The sequence below is a fragment of the Chrysochloris asiatica genome, unplaced genomic scaffold (genome assembly GCF_000296735.1).
Source record: "Chrysochloris asiatica unplaced genomic scaffold, ChrAsi1.0 scaffold00322, whole genome shotgun sequence".
NCBI lineage: Eukaryota > Metazoa > Chordata > Mammalia > Afrosoricida > Chrysochloridae > Chrysochloris > Chrysochloris asiatica.
In genome coordinates this window covers 1,637,957-1,661,994 of record NW_006408840.1, presented here as the reverse complement: position 1 = coordinate 1,661,994, position 24,038 = coordinate 1,637,957, and the positions used below count along the sequence as shown (strand labels likewise).

The following is a 24,038-nucleotide window of genomic DNA, read 5'->3' as shown; positions in this document are numbered from 1 at the left end:
CACCACTACAGTCAAACATGTGTTCCAAAGGTAAAATAATCTCTGCTTGTGCTTCCAAAAACCCACTTTAAATGGGAGAAAGAATGGTATTAAAGAAATCTTTACTTCCAAGTGGAAGTTAAATAACAGAAATGTAAGTACATCAGCATTCAATTGACATTGTTTTCATTTTAATCCTGAGAAGTGAAACTGTCTCTTCTTTACTTTGTACTGGTTAAAGCTCCTATAAAACACAAAAGCAAAACAAAACTCAAAAATAGTTGCCATCAAGTTGATTCAAACTCATAATAACCCTATGTTGTTGTCATTAGGTGCCCTCTAGTCATTTTGGACTCATGTGATGCTGCAGGACAGAGTAGAACTGTTCATAGGGTTTCTAAAGCTGAAATCTTAATTAAAGCAAACAGTCATTACTTTCTCCTGGTGAGCAGTAGGTCGCTTTAACCACTGTATCATCAAAGTTCTTATAGAAACTGAAATAAAATGTTTCTTGCTATTTAGTCAACTCTAAAACTATTAATGCTGGCCACATTTACGTTTACATAGTATATTGCAGTATCAATTTTACAAAAATCCTACACATTTAGAACACTTATTTGAAGGTCAAATACAAGGATATATAATCACACACATTACAAATTTTAAAAATGAAAAAATCAAAATATCTTCAATTTTACAAATAATTATTTCATTGTCCAAAAATGAAATTGATTATATGTGGTAGTACATGAAAGGAAATGGTGAGATTTTGAACCAAATTATTGTTTACAAAAGTAGTAATTAAGTGATTTCACTATGTATTCATATATTGAAAACTGCTTCTTGCTTGTGTCTATTTTCCTAAGTCCATAACTGAGAAAGGTACATATCCTAAGGATATTGATATTGACAGCTATAATAATGTCTTATATTATTTGACAATATATTTTATGTGTTATGCACAACTTTATTTTTAGTAGTCTGGTGAAAGGTAAAATGAAACAATAGGATAAGAAATCAAACAATCAACATTTGTCAAACATGGTTCTGGATTAATAACTCATTGAATTTCATGACAGTAGCCTCTTATTCTTATTCCATTTCTCACATTTGTAGATAAAACTGGCACTTTCCAATTGGTGACATATCCAGTGGTGAACGAATATTTTAGAAATGCATTATTCCTCTATTTTCTGTGTATTTTAGCTGAAAGTCTTTTTATTCCATCTAATCTGTTCATTACACTCCTTAGAAAGCATGAAACAAATTGATATATACATGAAAGCTATATGGATATTTTTCATGTCATTCATGTCCCCCAAAAAATCAGTAAAAGAAGGAAATACATTTGATATAAATATTAATGTATAGGTTTCTTTTATGGAAAAGTAGGGACTCTGTATTCTACCTTATAATTGTAATTACTTTTGAAATAGTACATTCCACCCTGGCCTTCCAATCATATAAAGTCAGAAAATAATAGTAAAAATATCTTTGTTATATATAATTAATTGTGGTTAGTCCCCACAATTGTGGTAGTTTTTTCCTCTTAAATTTAATTATCTTATTTGAAGTTTATCAATTGGTACTTCTATATTTTTAGTTTCAGTTATTTAAAAAATTTAATAAAGTGCCTCAGTATTATGGAGCTCTGGTAGCGTAGTGGTTACGAATCGGGCTGCGAACCGCAAGGTCAGCAGTTCGAAACTACCAGCTGCTTCGTGGGAGAAAGATGAGGCGTTCTGCTCTGGTAAAGATTAACAGCCTCGGAAACCCTGTGCAGGGTCGCTATGAGTCGGAACTGACTCCACGGCACATAACAACAACAACACCTCAGTACTATCTCTAATTATTTGTTTTTAAATCAATTTAATTATTTCAGCTTATTGAAATGAAAAATAAAATGCACCTTCAGTAATGGTGATGCCTGCTTACTAAGAAATTATCATGACAATATTAAATACACCTCCATCAACTTTATCTGGAAATTTTACTAGACTGGAAGTATACTTGAAGCATAGTGTACATGAATAAATGTACAGTATAGTCCTATTTGTGGTTGTTGAGTGTCGCTGAGTCGTTTCCGACTCAACACGACCCTGTCTAGGGTTTCAGAAGCTTTAAATTTTCGTGGAAACAGAAAACCTCATCTTTCTCCCAGAGCCATTGGCGTCTCAACCCGCAGACCTTAAGGTTTGTAGTCCAGTGGAGATTGTATGGATGTCCCATGCTCTCATAGTCCTGTTGTTGTTTAGTGCTATAAAGTAATGTTAATTCTGACTCATGGAGACCCTGTATAAGGTTTCCCAGAGGCAGCTGGTGAGCTTGAACTTTTGCTTTTTCAGTTCAAACCGAACATGTGGTTCAGGGTTTCTTGTTTTGGTTGTTGCTAAGTGCCATTGAGTTGGTTCTAACTCAGAAGGTCCCTGCATAGGCTTTCCAAGGAGCAGCTGGTGGGTATAAACCACCAACCTGTGGTTTGTAGTCCCGTACTCATCCTCCAGCACCACACCAGGAGTTTGGGAGAACTACATAAATTATTCAAAACATTTTTTTAGACTTTTTATCTAATTTTTTCCTGTTGATTTAGGAGAGTTACTTTAATGCTTAAATAATGGGAAAACAGGAAGGAAGAGGCTATTTCCTAAGATTTTATTCATGTAGGTGCTATACCTTCAAGTAAACATGTGCTCAAAGAAGAAACAGAGTACTATGATATAATGCAGTTATACCTTTCATGAATTTCCCTAATCTAGGCACTCCAATATACTATTGCCTTTAATAATCATGAGTTGGCTGTATCCTATTTAAATACTGTGCTCCTGACATATATAGATTGAACAATCATATTTCATTGCATGATTTTTTATGAAATAAAACATCATATAAATTGTGATTATGTCATTAAGGGGTCCAGTTTTTGTATAATTTCTAATATACTTTATAATCTAAACCTGAATTATTAGTCTTTGTCAGATGAAGTATAATACTGTGAATGAGTTCATAGGAATAAATTTAATGCCATGTAACTAACTAAACAGAAGATGAAATTATAAAATAAGTAAACAATCATCAACAAATACAATTTATCAAGTAGTGAAATAGAGAAAATGCTGAAGAAAAAACAAAAAAATAAAGTATGATTTGTCATCATCTCACTGCTGTCTTAGTATCAAAATTTCTAGAGATGAACCACAGTGTAAATGGTTGCAAAGGATTAACACTTAGGGGTAATGCTTGGTGTTGTATGCCTGGATTTGACAACATTAATAGGAGTCTGTAAAGTTAAATCCTTCATCTTGCTGAAAATGTGCCCTTTGGTGTCAACTTTGCTTGACAAGATATTTTCTGGAATTCAGAAAGGTGAAATTTCTTACAGGGGTGCAAGATTAATGGCTAGAAGAATTACATTGTCACAGATATCACAAAGTGTTTTTAAAAAGCCAAAGGGGATTTAATCTTACAGACATTTCCTGTTAGAGAATAAAGAGACTTAGTAGTTTTTGGACACATGAGAGAAAAGAAGACACAAGCTTGTGTTAAATTTTGCTTTACTACTTCCCTATTTGTCCTATTCATAGTACACTCTGAAACACTACTTCTTGTATGTTGCTAAAATTAAAACACTACTAAAAATACAAGCTTAAAGATAATGCACATAAGTGCAAGCACACACACACAATTTCATCCTAGATTGGTTTCTGTTATGTTGTAAATTATACAGTATATACACATTTATACCATACTGTTTCTAGAAGAGCAAACTAAAAGTAAGTTTATAACACATAAAAATAAATACACACCCTGTATTGTACTTGTTCTTGACCAAGCAACATGGTTATACATTAGTTTCTATAACTTAGCGCTGTGTAACAGCATTTTAAAATTACAAAAGAATGTATCTATTAAGAAATAATCTACCCATATTGCTCTTCAATACATTTAAGTAGACATTTAAGACTTGGAAGTAAACTTCAGTAAACTGCAGCTTCTGTTAGGCCAAACAAGGCTAGAAAATGTTTCCTTTCAAGTAGATCCTTAGAAGTTTTGAAAGGTGCTGCCTTAATTCAGTCTGTAAAGGTGCTATAGTTATATATTTCATGTACAAAATTTTCTTGCATTATCAGGAGGACTTTTTGTTGTTGTTTTAACATAATGTTTAGTCTCATGTTACTTTTCCATGCAGGTTATATTTGTTTTGTGAAAAAAAAATCAATACACTGAGAGAAAGATGGAGATATTTTAGTAAAACACTGTTTACAAATTCTGTGGCTGAAACAAATGCTCTCCTAAAGTTTAGAAATCACCGAGTTTTCCCTTTCCCTCCTTTTATTGTTAAAATAAATCTCAGGGCTTGTTCACAAAGTGCAGAACCACTCACTTGAAGATCAGCCCAAACCAAATCCATTCCTGATGATTCAATCTGACTCATAGAGACCCTATAGGACAGAATAGAACTGCTCCATAGGGTTTCCGAGGCTGAAATCTTTACAGAAGCAAACTGTCACATCTTTTTCCTGAGGAGCAGCTGGTGGTTTGAACTGCCGAACTCTCAGTTAACAGCAGAGTGCTTAACCAATGCACCACCAGGGCTCCTTTATTTGAAGAAGTGACATTAAAATGAAGTTACAATGGCACCATTCCATTTACCAGCTGTGCCTTCATTTCTTGAAGGCTGTTCATGATCTTCTTCTGGTGACCGACAAGAGTCACTCCAAGTCGCCTCAAATCCCTGCATGAAGAAAGCACACATTGGATGTATGTATTGATTGAGTTGGTATCATAGCTCAATATTTCACACTGACAAAGGGCAAACATTTTGAAAGAAAAGTGAATTATCATCTCAATTAGGCAAAGTTTAAAGGCCTGTTCCAAAATTGTACCTCAAAAATCTGTTCACAGTCAATAAAACTTTGTGAACTCCTGTATATATTTATAATGGGAAATTATTAAATATAGATTTGCTCTTTTATTGAATATCACTTTTATATGTGGCACATAGTAATAATAAACAATTTGCACATGCTTACCTATAAACATTTAATTTAAAGGACACAATTTCATTGCATAATTTTATAAATGTGGACCAATAATATGTTCAAGCACTTTTTGTATTTTGCTAAAAGAAGTAAGCATAACATATGTTTTTAAATTTTTACAGCTAAGTAGTTGAAGACCAAACTTTTCAAATGACTCATTCAATACAAACATTTTTTTTTTTAAATAACATGTATTTTGAAGATAATGACTACATTGCTTTGCAAACACTTTCAAATACTTTTTTTCCTTGGAACCCAAAGTAGCAGAGCTTTCTTTCTTACCAAATGACACCTACGTTTTGTTGGCCTCTAGAGCATTGAGAAAATTACACAATATCAAAGGGCCTTTCAATTAAAACATTTACATACTTTTCTTTAAAACAGTTTATTATTCAAAAGAAAATTAGAGATGTTTAAATTTCTACGCTAATTTAGGATTTTATTAAATTCAAAGCCAGAGTCCATGGTTTCTAAGTGTTATTTCTCAAGACATTCTAGAATTTAAGTATTTGAAATTCTTGCCTGCTTGACAAATGATTAGCATTAAATACAGGCATGAGTGATCATTAAAAATAAAAAATAAATTAAATATCAAAGATCTTTGCCATATTGTTTTATCTAATCAGTTTGTTAAGCACATTATTCTAAAAGTGGATTATTTTTGTCTCCAATACTTGTTCTGATTTCAGGATGTTTTAGCATTTTATCAAACTGGATGCATTGACATTGGAATCATCATAGGTAAAATTTAATAGTTTTGGATAACTCAAAGAGATATTTTAATTATCAGAGAACAGAAATCAAATAAAGTGGTATCTAGGTTCTCTGTATATTGGCCTTGAAAAGAATTTACTCAATTAGTATCTTGGATTTTGACTTCTCTTTTACACTTCTTCGATTTCTTATGAGATTTTCAGGAAATGACAAGTAGCTAAAAAGAAGCAATTGATGCTTATGGAGGAAACATATTTTTAATGTCAGTATTAATACAAAACTTCTTAGTATTATACTCATAATATACTGCTATTGTTAAGCATCAAGTTGGTTCCGACTCTTAGTGACCCTGTATAGGGTTTCCAAAGAGAAGTCGAGGATTTGAACTGCCGACCTTTTGTGGTTCAAACTGACCTTTATCCTACAGCATCACACAAGTAAACCATATAGGTACTAATAATGGTAGGGATGAAAACTTATCAACAAAACCTTAAAACAAGTAAAAATACTGAAACAAAAGTAATATATAATTAGTTATGAAATGACTGTTGTTAAGTGCTGTTGGTTGAGTCAGTTTTGACTCACAGGGACACTGTATAGGGTTTCTGAGAATTGGCTGGTAAATTTGAACCAAAGACTTTTCTGTTCACACTGACCTTGCAGTCCAATACTTATCCTACAGCACCATATCAGTTCTGAAGTAGACTACTATAAAATACTAATTATTTTACCAACAGAAAAAATAGATAATTGTAATCTTTTATATTTTCCACTAAACCAGAGTCTATCAGCCTAAGTAGTATTTGCATTATGAGCTGGATAATTCTTTGTTATGGGGCACCGCCCTATGCAATGTGAGATGTTTAGTAGCATCACTGGTATCTTCTTGTTAGATGCCAGTTTCTCCTCTCTTTGTAATAAGCCAAATGCCTCCAAGCATTTTCAAATGTCATCTAGGTTGTAAAATCCACCTGGTTGTGAACCACAGCACTAAACATAAAAATAATAGGTGCATTTACAGACACTTTCTAGGACAATATATGACCTTATGAGATATATTTGTGTTTTATTGTACTTTCATTGACAAGGAAACATTAGATAATTATATCTCTTAGCTAAATAGTTAGCAGTAGTTAGCAGAGCTAGGATAAAATTCAGGTTGTTGATGCTAAAGCCCATCTCATATTTCTCAATATTCTAAGAGATACAATATTGAGCAAAGCACTTCAAACTATGCTTAATGAGAACTACAGAAGTGCCCTCACCTCAAATATTTTCAGTACTAAAAGAAAGATGGTATCTAATGAAGCAAACCAAGAATATACTTCTTTCAGGCAGTAATAAACCAATCTAAGCTTCAGGGTGGTTTCTGATGAGCTAAATAAAACTTTGTGTTTCTACATGTAAATTATTAAGAAGTTGTATAGCTGGAGGAACTCATGGGTATTTACTAGAACACTTGGGCCTATGGTCAATAAAATAGGAATTAAAATTAAAAGTTTCTTAATTTGACAGCAATCAATCTCTAATGTTGTTATTTATTGCCATAGAGTAAACAGCAATTCATAGCAACCCTATGCACAACAGAACAAAACACTGCCTGATCCTGAGCCAACCTCACAATCATTGTAACGCCTAAGCCCATTGCTGCTGCAGTCTCTAATGGAGAATTTAATTAATTAGGAACAGAATGAAATTTAAAACATCTGTTTTATAAAGTTTATAGGTGATTGTGATAAAAGAAGGTTAGGAGGTACACACACAAACAATTAAGTACTGTACCTAAATTCACAAGTGTAATTGTTCTACCATTTAAATTAGTAGAAATAAGCCCTTGAAAGTACTATTCTGAATGACCAGAAGAAAACAACACGTTTTTCCTCCCAAACACAAACGCTGCAAATGTAGTATTAAAGTCTTAATTTGAAATGCTTGTCTCTGATTGGTTTGATTATCCAACTCAGTTGTTTTGCTTAAAGGATAACAACTTATTTGTTTGACTTCCTTTTATATCCTCTGTATTAGAGACAATGCAGCTTTATTTTCTGAAATTGACTTAACCACAAGAATGAATCTAACCCAGTGTTTTGGGAATTTGTTATTTTTGTTTTTGATGGTATCACTATCATGTTAAAGAGTGAATGTTTTGAGGAATTGTATTTTAAAATAAATGCAATATACAGTTCATGTTTATGGGCTAGTAAAATTAGTCCTCTTTTCAGGTTAATTCATATCTCTAGGTTTTAAGTTAAATTCCTCTTATTTTCTCCCCCAGTGAACTAAGCATATACTTTTATTAAACATCAATTTATTATCTGATAATTCCCTAAAATATAAATTGTTAGACCAATTGAATCTCTTTCTATGTCGCTGCTTCTCCCCGTTTTTTTTATTTATCTGGGCATTGTACACAAAGCTATGATTTCAAAAGTTGTCAAATTAATGTGTTAATATTTACAAAATAGCATTATTTCTGTGTATATAATATACAGGTACCTTTATAAATTGTGATTTTTTTTTCAATACAAAAAAATAAGAAACAAGATCATTTATGCAAATGAGTATCATTCTCAAAAGAAAGTTTCTTTAAAACATGAGTTTTAGTTTTCTAATGGTACTATAAGTGAGAAGGAAAATAATATTATTATAAGATTTATGATAAAAATCAGTCACCTTTATTCTAATATGGTAAACATATTAAAACTTTTTATTTCATGTAGTTTTGTCTATATTTATTGCCATCTTCAGCGATTCTCATTTTACTATATAAAATATATATTAAGTGACCAAATTTGTAGTGATACTGTGAAATCAATTTTATAAAAATAAATGATTTTATTAGTTAAAGATTAAGTGTCTGCCTTAAATAGAGAAATGCTTTCATAAAATATTAGAAATAATGTAATATGATATTTTACTCATATTAATTTTCTATGTAGTGAATTTTACATCTAGACAAAATTTTATAGGCTTTCATTTTATAGTTTACTAATTTTATCATGAACACCTATAATCATAAATAATACCTAAGGACAATTCTAATGATAATAAATTCTATTTCAGAATAGGTTCATAAATCTAAAGAGGATGAGAATGGCACTGCCACATAACCTAGAGTTCAGATTTTGGTGACTGCATGATTTTTTAAGAAAAGTTGTAAACATAATAAATTTCCATTACATGTTATTACATTGTAGCATTGTTTAAAGTATTATTCCATAATATCAAACAATGAAAAAACACTGATATTTTGATGCTAAAATGGTAGAATAAAAAGAGTGTCTAGTTGTTATTCAAACCAGCTCTTGATTATTCAGTAACTATTTTACACATTTGTGGATGATTTGCTCCCTTTCTCATTTTTCTTCCTTCTCTTTGCACACTTTTTGCATATCATTAATAATTAATCCTATCAACATTGACTGTATAGAAGAAGGCACAGGTGAGATTAATGGACATTCAATATATTTCAATGTTTATTCCTGTTATCACGTAGTTGAATGTTGATCATTTGTTATAAACTTAAAAAATTCTGGTAATTATTTACATATTAACTCCACAGATAAATCATGCTTACATTCAGAAAGAGAAGACTTAACCATGACTTTGTGATAGTTTTGATTGGTGATTAATCATAAGCACTAGGACTGGAGATTTAGATTAATTGTATAGAAATAGAAGATAGTTTGTAATTCTTGGGCACTTTCCAAACCAAAAAGCACCCACCACCATTAAGTCTACTCCGACTCAAGCAACACTATGTAGGGTTTCTGAGACTGTAAATATTTACAGTAGCATAAAGTATCTTTCTCCCATGGAGTGGCTGGTGGATTTCAAAGTGCTGACCTTTTGGTTAACAGCACAATGTGTAACCCACTATACCACAAAGACTCCTTCTGCATACAGTAGTCAAAAATTAATTATTCATTATGACTTTATTGCTAAGTTAAGGAATTGTTTGGCTTTGATTTGGAAAAACCTTAATTTTTAGTCATTTAGACCCATTCTAATAAATGATACCAATAGAATCTTTCTCTGCTTACAACACAATGATCTAATATTTACATAAATAGGATTGTTTAAAGAAATTGGATTTTGCACACTTTTCTGAATAATCAAAAGTTTACTGCACTGATCTGAAAAGAAGACTAAAAGCAGTTGTTATCCTGTTTTCATCCAGTCTTTTGACTCAATTTTTAACTCACCTCAAGAATATAAATCCCCCTGTGGATAATAACTCAATGAACTTATACATGGTAGTATAAATTGTGCCATTGCTGCCACAACTGTTGTTTTAATATAAATGCTGGACATAAAATAACAAGAAACAAAGAAGAACAGACAGAAATGTCAAAGGTTAAAAACCACTTTCACTAAAAATGACTCTGTTGTTGTTAAGTGTCATAGGATCGGTTCTGACTCATAGCAACTCTCTATAGGGTTTCTAAAGAATGGCTGGTGAGTTTAAACCACAGACCTTGAGGTTCAAACTAATCAAGAGCTTATCCTACTAAGACTTGTAAAGTTCTTCACATCCTTTCCCTATTAAGTCATACATGCATGTGTTGCCAAAATTCATAAATGAAATTCAAATTGTAGGAAAGAAATTTTAAACCAAATTTTGTGGTTTTGAAAAATTGCATTGCTTTATTCTTCATTTTTAAGACCACCTATGAATACAAATTTGATGTTACAAATTATAATACATTCTTTTAGTGTAGTTGTATGGCACTTTTATCATTTTCCTTAATTGATTGTAACATTTTATAAGCATTTTTACAGCTACTAATCTATTATTCCATTTTCTAAAGAATTTTTTAACTGTGGCAATAATATTTTTTATTATTTTGATAGAATCATATGTACTCCATAAAATCAATACTTAAATATTAGGTAAATATCATGTGTGAAAAATCAATAATAGGTTAAGAGCTCGTGTATATCTTTTGCTAATATCCCAGTTCCCTTTACTATTAGTTCTAAGAGTGATTAACTTTTTTGAGAAAGGACAAGTAGAATGCAAAGATTACTATTTTAAAGTTATTAACCAAAGAAACAGCTGATTATTTCCTACTTTGTGAGTTAGTTAACAATATTTTGATAAAGGTGCTAATAGCGATTTGAAAAATATGGCCAAAGCCACCATAAACAAGAAGTCTTCAGTGTAACGATACTGGATTGTCCACTAAGTCAGCATTGCTGGAGCTGACCCAATTCCTGGTAAGGAATGTATTAATGCTTATTGGCCCTAGGCATCTGATGCACTTGGCATCAGGAACCAACACAGTACCATGTTCTCTGAGCAGGAATATGTCACTAAGTCTGTCAATTTCACACAATTCTACTGGTTAGAGTAAACTAGCTAGAAATCAACATGTAATAATATAGGCAATACAGCAAGAGAAAGCAAAAAAATAAAAGTAATAAAGACAAGAAGGCTAAATAGAACAAAACAGATAAAAATTGTCCAGAGAATAATTACTAGAGAATCGAAATAAAGTGAAGAATCGTAATAAGAAGATAAAAGATGTTGCTAGAACTTGAAACAAAACATTAAAAAAGAAGGGAGTTTTAAAATAAGAGGAGAAGAAAGCAAAGAAAAGAGAAAAAAATTAAAGAAAAATTGAAATCAGAATGCTAAAACATACAACATATTCATAGTATTTTAGGACCCCAAAGAAATAAGGTAAAATACACACAGTTAATGCAAAACCCATATTTGTGAGTAAAAATAATTTCATAAGAAAGAAGCAAATATCCATAGGTGCATATGAGCTATTTTAATTAAAAAAAAGAGACATACTTTAATGCAAATTTTTTATTATGAATATTACAAGTGATCTGACATTGGGTAGAAGAAATACCTACAGTATCATTTTAATATAAAATGACAAATGAATTTAATAAATTAAAATGACCATTTTTACTGAAAAAATTAAATATCAATCATGTAAAAATAGTTTTAAATTATCAGTAAATTTTCAGCTTATTATTTTAAATATAGCACAAATGAGATTTTATTTTCAAAGAAATAATAGTCAAAGCATATGTGGGACTAGAGGAATGATCTGGTATGATGGTAAGAATGGGATTTTATATATGAAGAGACCAAGCTGAGTGGTGATTATAAGTCTATTCAGCTACAGGCTTGAAGGAAGGGGAATGCTGCAAATATGACATTAACTGGTGATAAATGGTGGTACCCTGTTCCCTTTTTGCGGGTGGATAGTGAATTCATTGAATCAAAGATGCTGTGACAGAAAAGATGACAGAGAACTTCTCAATGTGCATATTATGTGAAGTAATGCAATACGGACCATGGTTTAGTGCTTTAGAATATTCTGCCATGTATTAATTCTTGCAATAGTATTTTAACCCTTGAATTTTTACTTAATTTGAAGTATGTTATCATTAAATTCACAGGTTAAAATATTATTAACATTAACAGAACTTAGATGAAACAACCATGGAAACAGTTACTTTTTACAATTAAGTATTAGGCTAAAAGAACTTAACAGAGCATATAATAAAATACAAACAACTGGCAACCTTAAAGATTTTAGTACTTAATTCTAGTGATTTTACTTGGATAAGAATTGATAAGTTTTATCTTAAACGTGCAAACAGAAAAGGGCACAATTGGTTCCACTGAGATTGCACTAAAAACAAATCAGAGGCAAGATCTAACATATCCTTGTATTGCAAGGATATAATGTGCACCAGTTAGAGATTAAATGAGATTCCTGCCCTCATGAGCTTTGTTTAATATTCTGTAACCTGGATATTCATTATAGAGTCAAAATTTCAGAATACATTTTGTTGTTATACAAGACTAGTCACACCAATTGTGCTTACAGTTTTTTCCTTTTATATTTACATTCATATAACATAGGTACCAGTATAAAAACTTTGTCAAGAAAACATCTTTTCCACAACACATTACACCAGTATTTTGCAAATGAGATACTACTCCAATTTTTTCAAATGCTCAAATGCTATTTGTTTGAAGCAAATAAGCAAAGATACTGGCAACAAGTAGCATTAACCATGCAGTTGTTAACAATACAAGCTAAAAAAAAAAGAAGATGAGGCTTCTTTGAGAGCTGTTAAACATAGACAAAGTTAGTTGATCTCCCTTGCCCCCATCCAGATTGGTTTCTTGCCCCAACAAATATGTAAAAATTATCAGAAAAATTACTCACTCCAATGTCACCTGGGCCACAGCGTCCATTGAACTGTATCCATTTTCCATGAAAATCTCTGTATATCGGCCCATTTTGATTGCTTCTAGCCATTCACCTACAGATCTGTATGCCCCAGATCCCAGTGGCCCATGTTCTGACAATAAATTAGATACTCTAAAATATATAAAACAGAAATAACAAGTTTCATTGTAACATTAGCTCATAGTAATGGATCTTTGGGCTTGTAAGTATATATAAAGAAAATATGTAAATGTTAATAAGGATGAAAACAAAATTCAGCAAAACATAAAATCACCTTTTTGGGAGTTTTATTTATCCATATTAATAAGAACATATAATGTGTTAATAAGTAAATTTTCTATTAAACACACCATTAGCTAAAAAGTCCATGTGATTTAAGTTTACTTACTTTCAACTACTATTCTCTTTGTAAAAATAATTCAGAATGCTACTAAATTATGTATATGCAGGACTATTCATGCAAAGTCGGTTGTACCTAGATTTTGCTAGGAAAATAAAAAAATCATATTTATTTAAGCTAATTTCTAAGAGTGTCTAGAATCTATTTATCTATTATTTTATGCTCTTTCATCCAGGATGCTTGTTAATTCATGCAGAGAATTTAGAACCTAAAGAAGTAAAGCTATCTTCAAATACAAAAGAAAGAGGAATAGAATCATCCAAACAATAAAATTATCTAAACTATACTAAATGCATACTCTTTGGTCAATAATGATGATGATGATGATGATGATTTCTAGAAATGTATCTAAGGGAAAAAAAAAACAAGATAAAAGACAAAATGTACATGTAAATTTTTGTTTGTTTGCGAAAACAATTTAAATGTCCATCAAGAAGAGTTATTTTAACTACAAGATACAAAACCTTTCTATTCTTATTCTCTTTAATGAACTTTATCAAGTTGGGGTAAATATTAATACATGTTAACTCAAATCTGTAGATATTTTGACATCTATATTTTGAATGACCTCTAAGAAACAGTCAACTATAGTCACAAGGTCCTGCTTGAAATACCACTCTATCTCAATTTCTTTTGAATCACTATCTTCTGGAGCTACCATGACACCACATGCTCCTGATTTCTCCCCAGTTTCCTTTGCCTTTTACTTCTTTTCTTGATGTTAAAATTTAGAGAACTCTTGAATTGTTTTCTATATCTTCTCTACTTAGGCTATAACGCCACTCTACTTTAGACAACTTTATCCACGTTCATGATTCTAAACAGTATTAATATACCAATATTTCTGACTTTTTATCTTTTAATTTTATTTGCTATCTCTATTCCCTAATAATGCCTTGATTCAATAGAAGAAGATGCCTGTGACTATTTGTTCAATACTCTGTATTTAGCATTAAGCCCAAAGCATGACAGCAAGTAGACAGATAATGTATTTGTTGAATGAATCAAAGAATATCTTATAGATGTTTTTGGCCAATTTGTATGGTGATCTACATATGTTGATTTTAAAGATAATTAGAGAGGATACTGAATAAAGTAATGATTAACAAATATTGTGCATGATATAATACCAAACTTGATAAAAACAAAACAAAAACTACATATGCTATCAAGTCCCTTGAGAGTCTTTTAAACTAATTGGGAAATCACAACTCTTCATAAATCTAATTTTCATCTGCTCGTTATCTATACCTCCACAAGCAAACAAGGGTGAAAAAAATCACCATCCTGTTTAATGGTTTTGCTATAACAGTCATCTTGCAGATCCTAGTACAAACTAAGTACAATCTCATGGCAGTCCTTGGCAATTGCCATTTCCTACGCCTGGAAAGTACTAGCTTAACTGTGTAGTTCCATTCTATACTCAAAAGTCATCTCCTCAGTGAGGTTTGTGTGTTTGTGAGTGCACCTCTTTTCTTGGTGCACTTTATATCCCTTACTCTACCTGCTGCATGGACTCTTGGTGTGGCACTTTAGGATAAACACTTGGCTGCTATCCACAAGGTCAGTGGTTTAAACACACCAGCTACTTCTCAGAAATCCTATAAAGGGTCACTATGAGTCAGTATGCTCTATACTGCAAAATCGGCTTGAACTGCAAGCTTGGTGGTTCAAGCTCACCAGTTGCTCCTTGGAAACCCTCTAGAGGGTAGCAATGGGTTGGAACTGACTCTACGGCACTTAACAACAACAAGAAGTGCATTGCTTTATTGTGGAAAAAAATTTTAAATCAATGGACTGTAGGTCTCAGTGAGGTCAGAGTTGTTGGAGATGGAAATGTAGAAGGCAACATGTTAGAGAGTAGGATTTTAAAATCTAGTTTATGGTAGACTCATAGTTTTTGGTAACAATGAGAACTAGAATATGATCATGGAAAAGAGAGTTCAAGATGGGTTAGTTAACAAAATCATTGGAGGATAAGATTTTTTAAAAATTGATCTGAAAAATTACAGAATTATCCTTTCAAACAATGAATCATTCTTGTTGTTGTTAAGTGCTGTCAAACCCATTCTGACCCATAGCAACCCTGTATAGGGTTTCTGAGGAGCAGCTGGTGAGCTTGAACCATCAACCCTGCAGTTCAAATGGCTTTGCAGTCTGGCACATTAACCCACAGAGCCACACCAGGACTTCTGAATAATTCTTACTCAGTACTTAAAAAGATATTAGATATTATCTATTATATTGAAATCATCAAGATTTATGACAGAGTAAGGATAGAAAGAAAGAAACAATGAACTAGTAATGAATGTCTAGAACTGAGATTGGCAGATGACTGAAACAAGAATGGATGGTGAGAGGTATAGTATTAAAACAAAATATGTTTAAATGAAAACACATATGTGTATTTCCACTCTACTAAGCTGAGTACTTAGTATTGAGCACTTTACACTGCCTATAAGAAAACATAAGATTTCTTTGAAAATTTAAGTCTGCTTTCAAACTATAGAGATAATGCAGATACATACATTAAAAAAAAAAACAAAAAAAACAGAAAATTAACTTTTTGCTTTTATGACCTTTTCTCAAATCCATTTGTCAGAATTTATTTTACTCAAGTTATATAGCATAATTGAACAAGTAGATGAGGGGGAAAAACTGATTTTAAGTTGTTTAATGTCATACATTACATAACAATAAATAACTTAAATTCAGATATTTAGAAAACAACAGAAGGAATAATTGCTAATAAACTACACTTTCTAGTGTACTAAAGAAACTTAATGATGCCTAAACAGAGTTTGAACATTCATTCCTCATTTGTATTTAAATGAGATTTTGTCTATAAACAAATGTTATGTTAGAATCATAGAACTGACATAATTTTTATCAATGAAATACTTCTCATTCATTTTCATGCTAATCGGTAGTCAGTTTCATTATTTTCATGACACTTTGGGGCACTGGACTTCAAACCTCAAGGTCAGCAGTTCAAACCAATGAGCTGTTTCTTAGAAACACTATAGAGGGTTTCTATGAGTTGGAACAATTTATTAAAAAACAAACAAAGCAAAAACAACAACAACAAAAAAGGTGCTGTAGGATAATCACTGGACTGGTAACCTCAAGTTTGGTGGTTTAAACCAACTAACTGCTCCTTGGCAACTCTATACAGGGTTGTTATGAGTCAGAACCAACTCAACGGCACTCAACAGCAACACATTATAAAAATAGATAATGTGTCAAATATAGCAACTTTTCAAGTATTAAATAAAACTGACTCATTTTTTGAGTTAATAATTCCATAATTTTTAAAATTAAATGCAAAACCACACTTTACAAATATGAAAAACATACAAAATTATTTAAACAATTCATGTCTCTTTCAGAAAACTAAAAATATGATCATTTGCTCACACATATTTTGTCCACAAGCTAACTCATTTATCAGTATTAACTTTTGACGAATCAAAAATGATTACCTAATTATCTGTATACAACTTTTTAAGAACCAGAGTCAATAAAAGAATTGTTAATTCAAAAATATATTTAAATAAATTAATATCATTTAGATTAACATATAGATACTTATTAAAACAATAATCATATAATTGAAAAATATTGTCGCATCCATCTTAATTAACTACATTCAGGATAATCACTCACGCTGGTCTTTTACCTGCTTGATGCATTAACTAGTGTCTTCAAGCTACTTGGGTTACGTATCAGCTTGTCCAACATGTTGACTATTTCCTCAAACTTAGGCCTGCTATTTCGATCTTTCTGCCAGCAATCTAGCATTAATTGGTAGAGAGCTGCAGGACAGTCCATAGGACTTGGTAGACGGTAGCCTTCTTCTACTGCTTTAATCACCTGTATGAAGCAAAACAAACACAACCACACCAATTTAATATGGAATAATTTGAAAAAATTTTCAATAGTACAATTTTCATTCTTTCTAGTCTAACTCTCACATATAGCAACTACATTTGCTTTATTTCAAATCCTGAGTCATTTCTATTCACTGTAAAATAAAGCAACAATTATTGATATATATGTATATGTGTATGTATATGTGTATATATTAATATATGTATATACATATATATATATATAGAGAGAGAGAGTTCACTAGTGGCACTATAGGATAAGCACTGGATTGCTAATCAATCACAAGGTTCAAGCCTGCCAGCTGCTCTGCAAGATAAAGGGATAAAGATGAAGTTTTCTACACACATAAAAATTTACAGGATAACTATGAATTGGAACCAACACAATGTTCCCTAACAACATACATACAGGCATACATACTCTGTACAGGGTTTCAAAGGAGTTGCTGATGGGTTTGAACCACCAACCTTGCAGTTAGCAATCCAGTGCTTAATGTACAGCACCACATCATGGCTCACACATATATTTATATATACACATACATACACAAAGAATATTAAAAAATATGTTTTCTGCAGATTTAAAAATGACATAAAAGACAATCACTCTTATTTAGAATTTTAATGAAGAGTAATTTTTAAAATTAATTAACACAAAAATGCACAGTTGACTGTTTTATTTATACTGACAATCTGGAATCAAATAAAGATTAAGTTTTCTCATGATATCTTTGGAAAGTTAATATCTTCTTAATGAAAGAAATATGTGCCGACCCACATTTTTTTTAAAGTAATAGAAATGCAATTTTATTTCGAAAGAGTCTTTTAGATAGTAAATAATGGATAAGTCAAAGGCTAAATTAGCATAACTGTCTCATGTAACATTTAATAACGTCAAGGTCTGGCTGTTTATTATCATCTACTGATCTGTCAGGAATTTAGAATGATTATTGAATAGCATAGACATCACAAACATCATTGACTTTAAATATAACAACACACCTATAAAATAATAGCCTAATTCTAAGCTAGTTTTATCAAGAAAATTCTAAGATGAATGCTGCCATAAAGATAGATAATTCCAGCATATACTTGCTCATATTAATAAACATAATCATACATAATTTATTCAATTATTAAAGTTAAAATATTTTAGTATTACCAAAACCCAATAGTAGTAACATATTTTCCAGAACTTTATTATTCATATTAATTTAAATAATTAAGCTTAATTATATTTTTATACAAATATATTAGAATTAATATAAGTGAAAAAATAATACAATGATTAGGTAAGAGAATGTGCAAAGATATTTTTTAAGGATTTGAAACAAACTAGTTTCTCCATTATAAAAGAAAGGGAACAAAGAAGTATAAGATGGAAATAAAAGGAAATGACAGATTTGAGACATTTATAAAATAGAGGTATAAGTTAGAAGAAAGAAAGTATTTTAAATAAAATAAGTTCAAGTGTAATATACTGGGAGATTATTGTTAACTTCATGTAAGCAAAAATAAGGGGTTAAAGGATGTAGACAGGTATAAAGGGGACTTCTTTTATTTAAGGTGATTGAGGAAAATCTAGATAGCAATTTTGACAAATCTGAATAGAGGATAGGACATGTTTGAGATGATAACATAAATGTGAGTGTTATCAGTACTTGGTCTCAGTTTGAAGCTAACTATAGTCTGTATCACCGTGAGAAAAGCAGAAAAGTTCCTGAAAAATATCAGCATTTTAGGTATAGGCAAGAAGTACAAGGTATTCAAGGAGTGTGAAAATAAATTATCAGATAAATAATTGGATAACTAAGGGCAATCTAAGAGTCCTGGTGTGGTGCTGTAGGATAAGTATTGAATGCTAACCAAAAGTCAGTGATTTGAACTCATCAGCTGCTCCTTGAAAATGCTATACAGAGTGTTTGAGTTAGAAGTGACTTGATGGCACTTAACATCAGAAACAATCTACCACCTTAGTTACATTTCATAGCCAAAAATCAATTTATACAATTAAAAAGCATAGCAAAAATATTTTTTTTAAATTATAACAAAGACTTAACTAACCTTTTGCAATAAAAACTCATATAAATTGAGAGGTAAAATGATCTGACAAAGATATGTGAAAGAGTAATAGATGATAACTAAAAATTTACAAATGAAAAATACGTCCAGTAAATTTTAACAAAATGATTATATTCACTAGAGATAAAAGGGAGTTGGAGAACTATTTGAATACATTTCTCAAACATGATTCCAAGTCATTTTTTACCTCTTTTTCAAATGTTCACATCCCATTCTATATAACTTTGGTCAAAAGGATCAATTTTATTTGAATCAATAAAATTGTCAACAAAATAAAGACTTTGTTATAGTTAACCAGTCCAGTGATTTTATATATATAAACTGGTTAACATAAAAATATACAAAGAAATTTGAAAGACAACTATCTGACCAACTGATTGGAACCGATCGTCATTTATGCCTATTCCAAAGAGTGGTGACCCAATGGAATGCGGAAATCATCAGACCCTATTTTTGATATGCCATGCGAGCAAAGTTTTACTAAAGGTAATACAGAAACAGCTGCAACCATACATTGAAAGAGAATCTCCAGAGGTTTAAGCCTGATTTAGAGGACATAGAACAAGGAATATCATTGCTGATATCAGATGGATCTTGGCTGAAAGCAGAGAAAACCAGAAAGATGTTTACCTGTGCTTTCTTAACTATGCAAAGGTGTTCAATTGTGTGGATCATGACACGCTATGGACAATATTGTGTAGTATGAGTATTCCAGAACAGTTAATTGTGCTCATGAGGAACCTGTACATGGACCAAGAGGCAGTTGTTCAAGCAAAACATGGAAGCACTGAATGCTTTAAAATTAAGAAAGGTGTGCAACAGGGGTGTATTCTTTCACCATACTTATTCAACCTGTATGCTGAGCAAATAATCTGAGAAGCTGGGTTCTATGAAGAAAAATGTGGCATCAGGATTGGAGGAAGACTCATTAACAATCTGTGATATACAGATGATACAACCTTGCTTGCTGAAAGTGAAGAGGACTTAAAATACTTACTGAAGAAGATCAAAGAGCACAGCCTTCAGTATGGATTGCATCTCAATGCAAAGAAAACAAAAATCCTCACCATTGGACCAATAAACAACATTCTTATCAATGGAGAAAAGACTGAAGTTGTCAATGACTTCATTCTTGGATCAGCTATCAACACTCATGGAAGCAGCAGTCAAGAAATCAAATGACGTATTGCATTAGGCAAATCTTCTCCCAAAGACCTTTTTAAAGTGTTGGAAGAGCAAAGATGTCAGCTCGAGGACTAAGGTACGGCTGACCCAAGCCATGGTATTTTCAATAACCTCATATGCATATGAAAGTTGGACAGTGAATAAGGAAGTCAATAGAAGAACTGATGCATTTGATTTATGTTGTTGGAGGAGAATATTGAAAGTGCCATGGGCTGCCAAGAGAAGTAACAGATCTGTGTTGGAAGAAGTGCAGCCAGAGTGCTCCTTGGAGGCCAGGATAGACAAACTTCATCTCTCATACTTCAGACAAATTGTCAGGAGGGACCAGTTGCTAGAGAAGGATATCATGTTTGATATGGTGGAGGGTCAGAGAAAAAGAGGAAGGCCTCCATTGAGATGGATTGGCAACATGGCAGCATCAATGGGCTCAAGCATGGCAACAATTGTGAGGTTGGCCCTGAACCGGACAGTGTTTTGTTCTGTTGTGCATAGAGTTGCTGTGAGTTGGTACCAACTCAATGGAACCTAACAACAACATTTGTATATGTGATGTTGGAAGCTATGCCACCACTATTCTAAAATACCAATAGGTACACCCATGATGTACAGGTTTCAGATGACTTTCTAAGCTAAGACAGACTAGAAAGAAGGATATGTCAACTGCTTCTGAATGCTAAACCACTGAAAACCTATGAATAACGATGGAAGACTGTCAGCACCAGAGCACTGAATATTGAAATAATATTAATAGAACTAGAATATTGTCATGTATAGTGCCTGAATATGAGCCCCACTTGTTGGAAAGCATTCAAAATATGACTAGGGAATAGCTGACTCATTAAAGTAGAGTTTACCATGATGACAGAAATGAAGAAAAGGTTTTAGGACCTTTATTTGTGCAGATGGGGCATAAATAAAAATTTGGAGAGGTAGCTGTAACATCCATTAATAATCAGAACATGGAATACATGAATTATGAATCTAGGAAAATTGAAAGTCATCAAAAAATGAAATAGAACTCGTAAAGAATTAGTGAGGTGAAATGGACTGATATTGGCCATTTTGAATTTGACAAGCATATGGTTTACTATGCCAGGAATGACAAATTGAAGAGAAATGGTATTGTGTTCACCATCAAAAAGAACACTTCAAGATCTTTCTTGAAGTTTATTGCTCTCTGGAATAGCATAACATCTATATATCTAGAAGAAAGATCAATTAATACCATTATTATTAATATTTACATATGAATCAATAAAGTCAGTGATGATGATGTTGGAACATTCTACCAACTTCTTCAGTCTGAAATTGTTCAAACATGCATTATGTATTGATAATTACTGGTGAATGGAATGCAAAGGTTGGAAACAGAGAGAAAGGATCACTAATTGATAATATGGCTTTAGTGATGGAAACAATGCTTAAGATTGTATGATAGAATTTTGCAAGATGAATGATTTGTTCATTGAAAATAACACAAAGGGCAACTATACACAAGATCCTCACCAGGTAGAATACACAAAAAAACAAACTGACTACATCTGTGTGAAGAAAGTGGAAAAGCTATACATAATCAGCCAAAACAGGACAGAGACAGACTGTGGAACAGATCATCAGTTGCTCATTTGCAAAGTCAGACTGAAGGTTAAAAAAAATAAAATAAAATAAAAATAAGTCCACTAGAACCAAAATTTTACTTTGAACACAACCCACCTGAATTTAGAGCTCATCTCAAGAACAGATATGATACATTAGGCACTGATGCCTGAAAATCAGAAGAGTTGTGAGGTGAAATCAATAATGTAATACAAGAAGAAAGCAAGCAGTCATTAAGAAGACAGGAATAAAGGAAAAGACCAAAAAACATGTCAGGAGAGCCTCAGTAACTTGCTTACCAACATAGATATGCTAAGCTAATGGAAGAAATGAAGAAGTAAGTGTTGAACAGAAAATTTCAAAAGATAGTTAAAAAAGACAAAGTCAACTGAAATGTGAAAAGACATGGAGCTCAAAAACCAAAAGGGAAGAACATCCTCAGCATTTTTCAAGCTGAAAGCAATACTGAAGGATATGTGCAAAATACTGAGAAATTCTGCTGTTGTTAGTTGCTGTCAAGTCAGTACTTACATTGATCCTATGCACAACAGAAGGAAACATGGGCAAGTCCTGTGCCAACCTTACAATAATAGCTTGAGGCCATTTTTGTTGTCACTGTGTCAATCCATCTCATCAGGGGTCTTCTTCTGTTTTGCTGACCCTTCACTTTAGCATGTATGATGTCCTCATCCAGGGACCCTAACCCTAACACTCTTGAAAATATGTTAGAAGCATGAGAGATGATGTCTGGCCATCCTGGCTTCCAAGGAGCATTCTGGCTGTACTTCTTCCATCACAGCTTTGTTTGTTTTTTTGGAAAGTTAATGGTACTTTTAATATTCTCCTCCAACACCATAATTCAAATGCAACAATTCTTTTACGCTATTCCTTATTTATTTCCCAACTTTCACATGTATAAGAGGCTACTGAAAATATCATGGCTTGGGTCAGTGGCACGGTAGCTCTCAAAATGACATCTTTGCTGAATCCAGCTTGAACCTTTGGCAGTTCCCTGTCAATGTACGATTGCAGCTGTTTTTGAATTTAGCAAAATTTTACTTTCATGTGATATTAATGATATTGTTCCATGATTTGCACATTCCATTGGGTCACCTCTCTTTGGAATGGGCATAAATATGGATCTCTTCCAATCAATAGGTCAGGTAGCTGTCATCTAAATTTCTTGGCATAGATGAGTGAGTGCCTCCATTCTGCCTCAGTTTGTAGAAAGATTTCCATTTGTGTTCTGTCAATTCCTGGAGCAATGTTCTTTGTCAATGCCTTCAGTTCAGCTTGGACTTCTTTTGGTATCACTAGCTGTGGATCATATGCAACCTCTATAAATGGTTGTGAAGATAATATGTGACAGGACAGTATTTCATTTTGTTGTGCATAAAGTGCTAGAAGTCAAAACCAATTCAAAGGCATCTAACAACAACAATAACTTATCCTGCAGCAAAATACCAGGAATCCATTTGGTATATATATTGTTGTTAAGTTCCATTGAGTCAGTTCTGAAACACAGTGATCCTTTGTGGGGTTCCCAAGGAGCAGTTGGCAAGCTTGAACTGCCGATTTTATAGTTCAAATGACTTTGCAGTCCTGCACATTAACCCACACCATACCAGGACTCCATATACCAAGCAGAATCCTGGTGTTTTGCTGTAGGATAAGCTTTGGACTGCTAACTGTAAATTTGGAAGTTCAAATCCAACAGCTGCTTCTTGGAAACCCTGTAATGTCTCTAGTAGTTGGAAGCAACTTGAAGGCACTTAACAACACAACAATATGAATAGCTTAATCAGGAAATATTTTGGCTATGCAGTGAATATAGTGATTTTAAAATATTTAATATTAGGCACATTTCATAATTTGCTTTTTCCTCCAATGCCGCTATTGATTATTTCAATGTTTAGCCACCATTTAA

At 32.3% G+C, this 24,038-nt stretch overlaps 1 protein-coding gene across 4 annotated transcripts in view; it reads right to left on the bottom strand.

The window, feature by feature from the left end:
- Window positions 1–4,605: 4,605 nt before the first annotated feature.
- Window positions 4,606–24,038, bottom strand: part of EPHA5 (EPH receptor A5) — a 688,281-nt gene continuing 668,848 nt past the window's right edge. For all 4 annotated transcript variants that reach the window (XM_006875349.1, XM_006875351.1, XM_006875350.1 and 1 more), the window contains 3 exons: window positions 17,038–17,231; window positions 12,935–13,090; window positions 4,606–4,711 (listed from right to left, as the gene is read on the bottom strand). In XM_006875349.1, coding sequence (XP_006875411.1) covers window positions 4,606–4,711; window positions 12,935–13,090; window positions 17,038–17,231 — 456 coding nt within the window. The remainder of the gene's footprint in view (window positions 4,712–12,934; window positions 13,091–17,037; window positions 17,232–24,038) is intronic.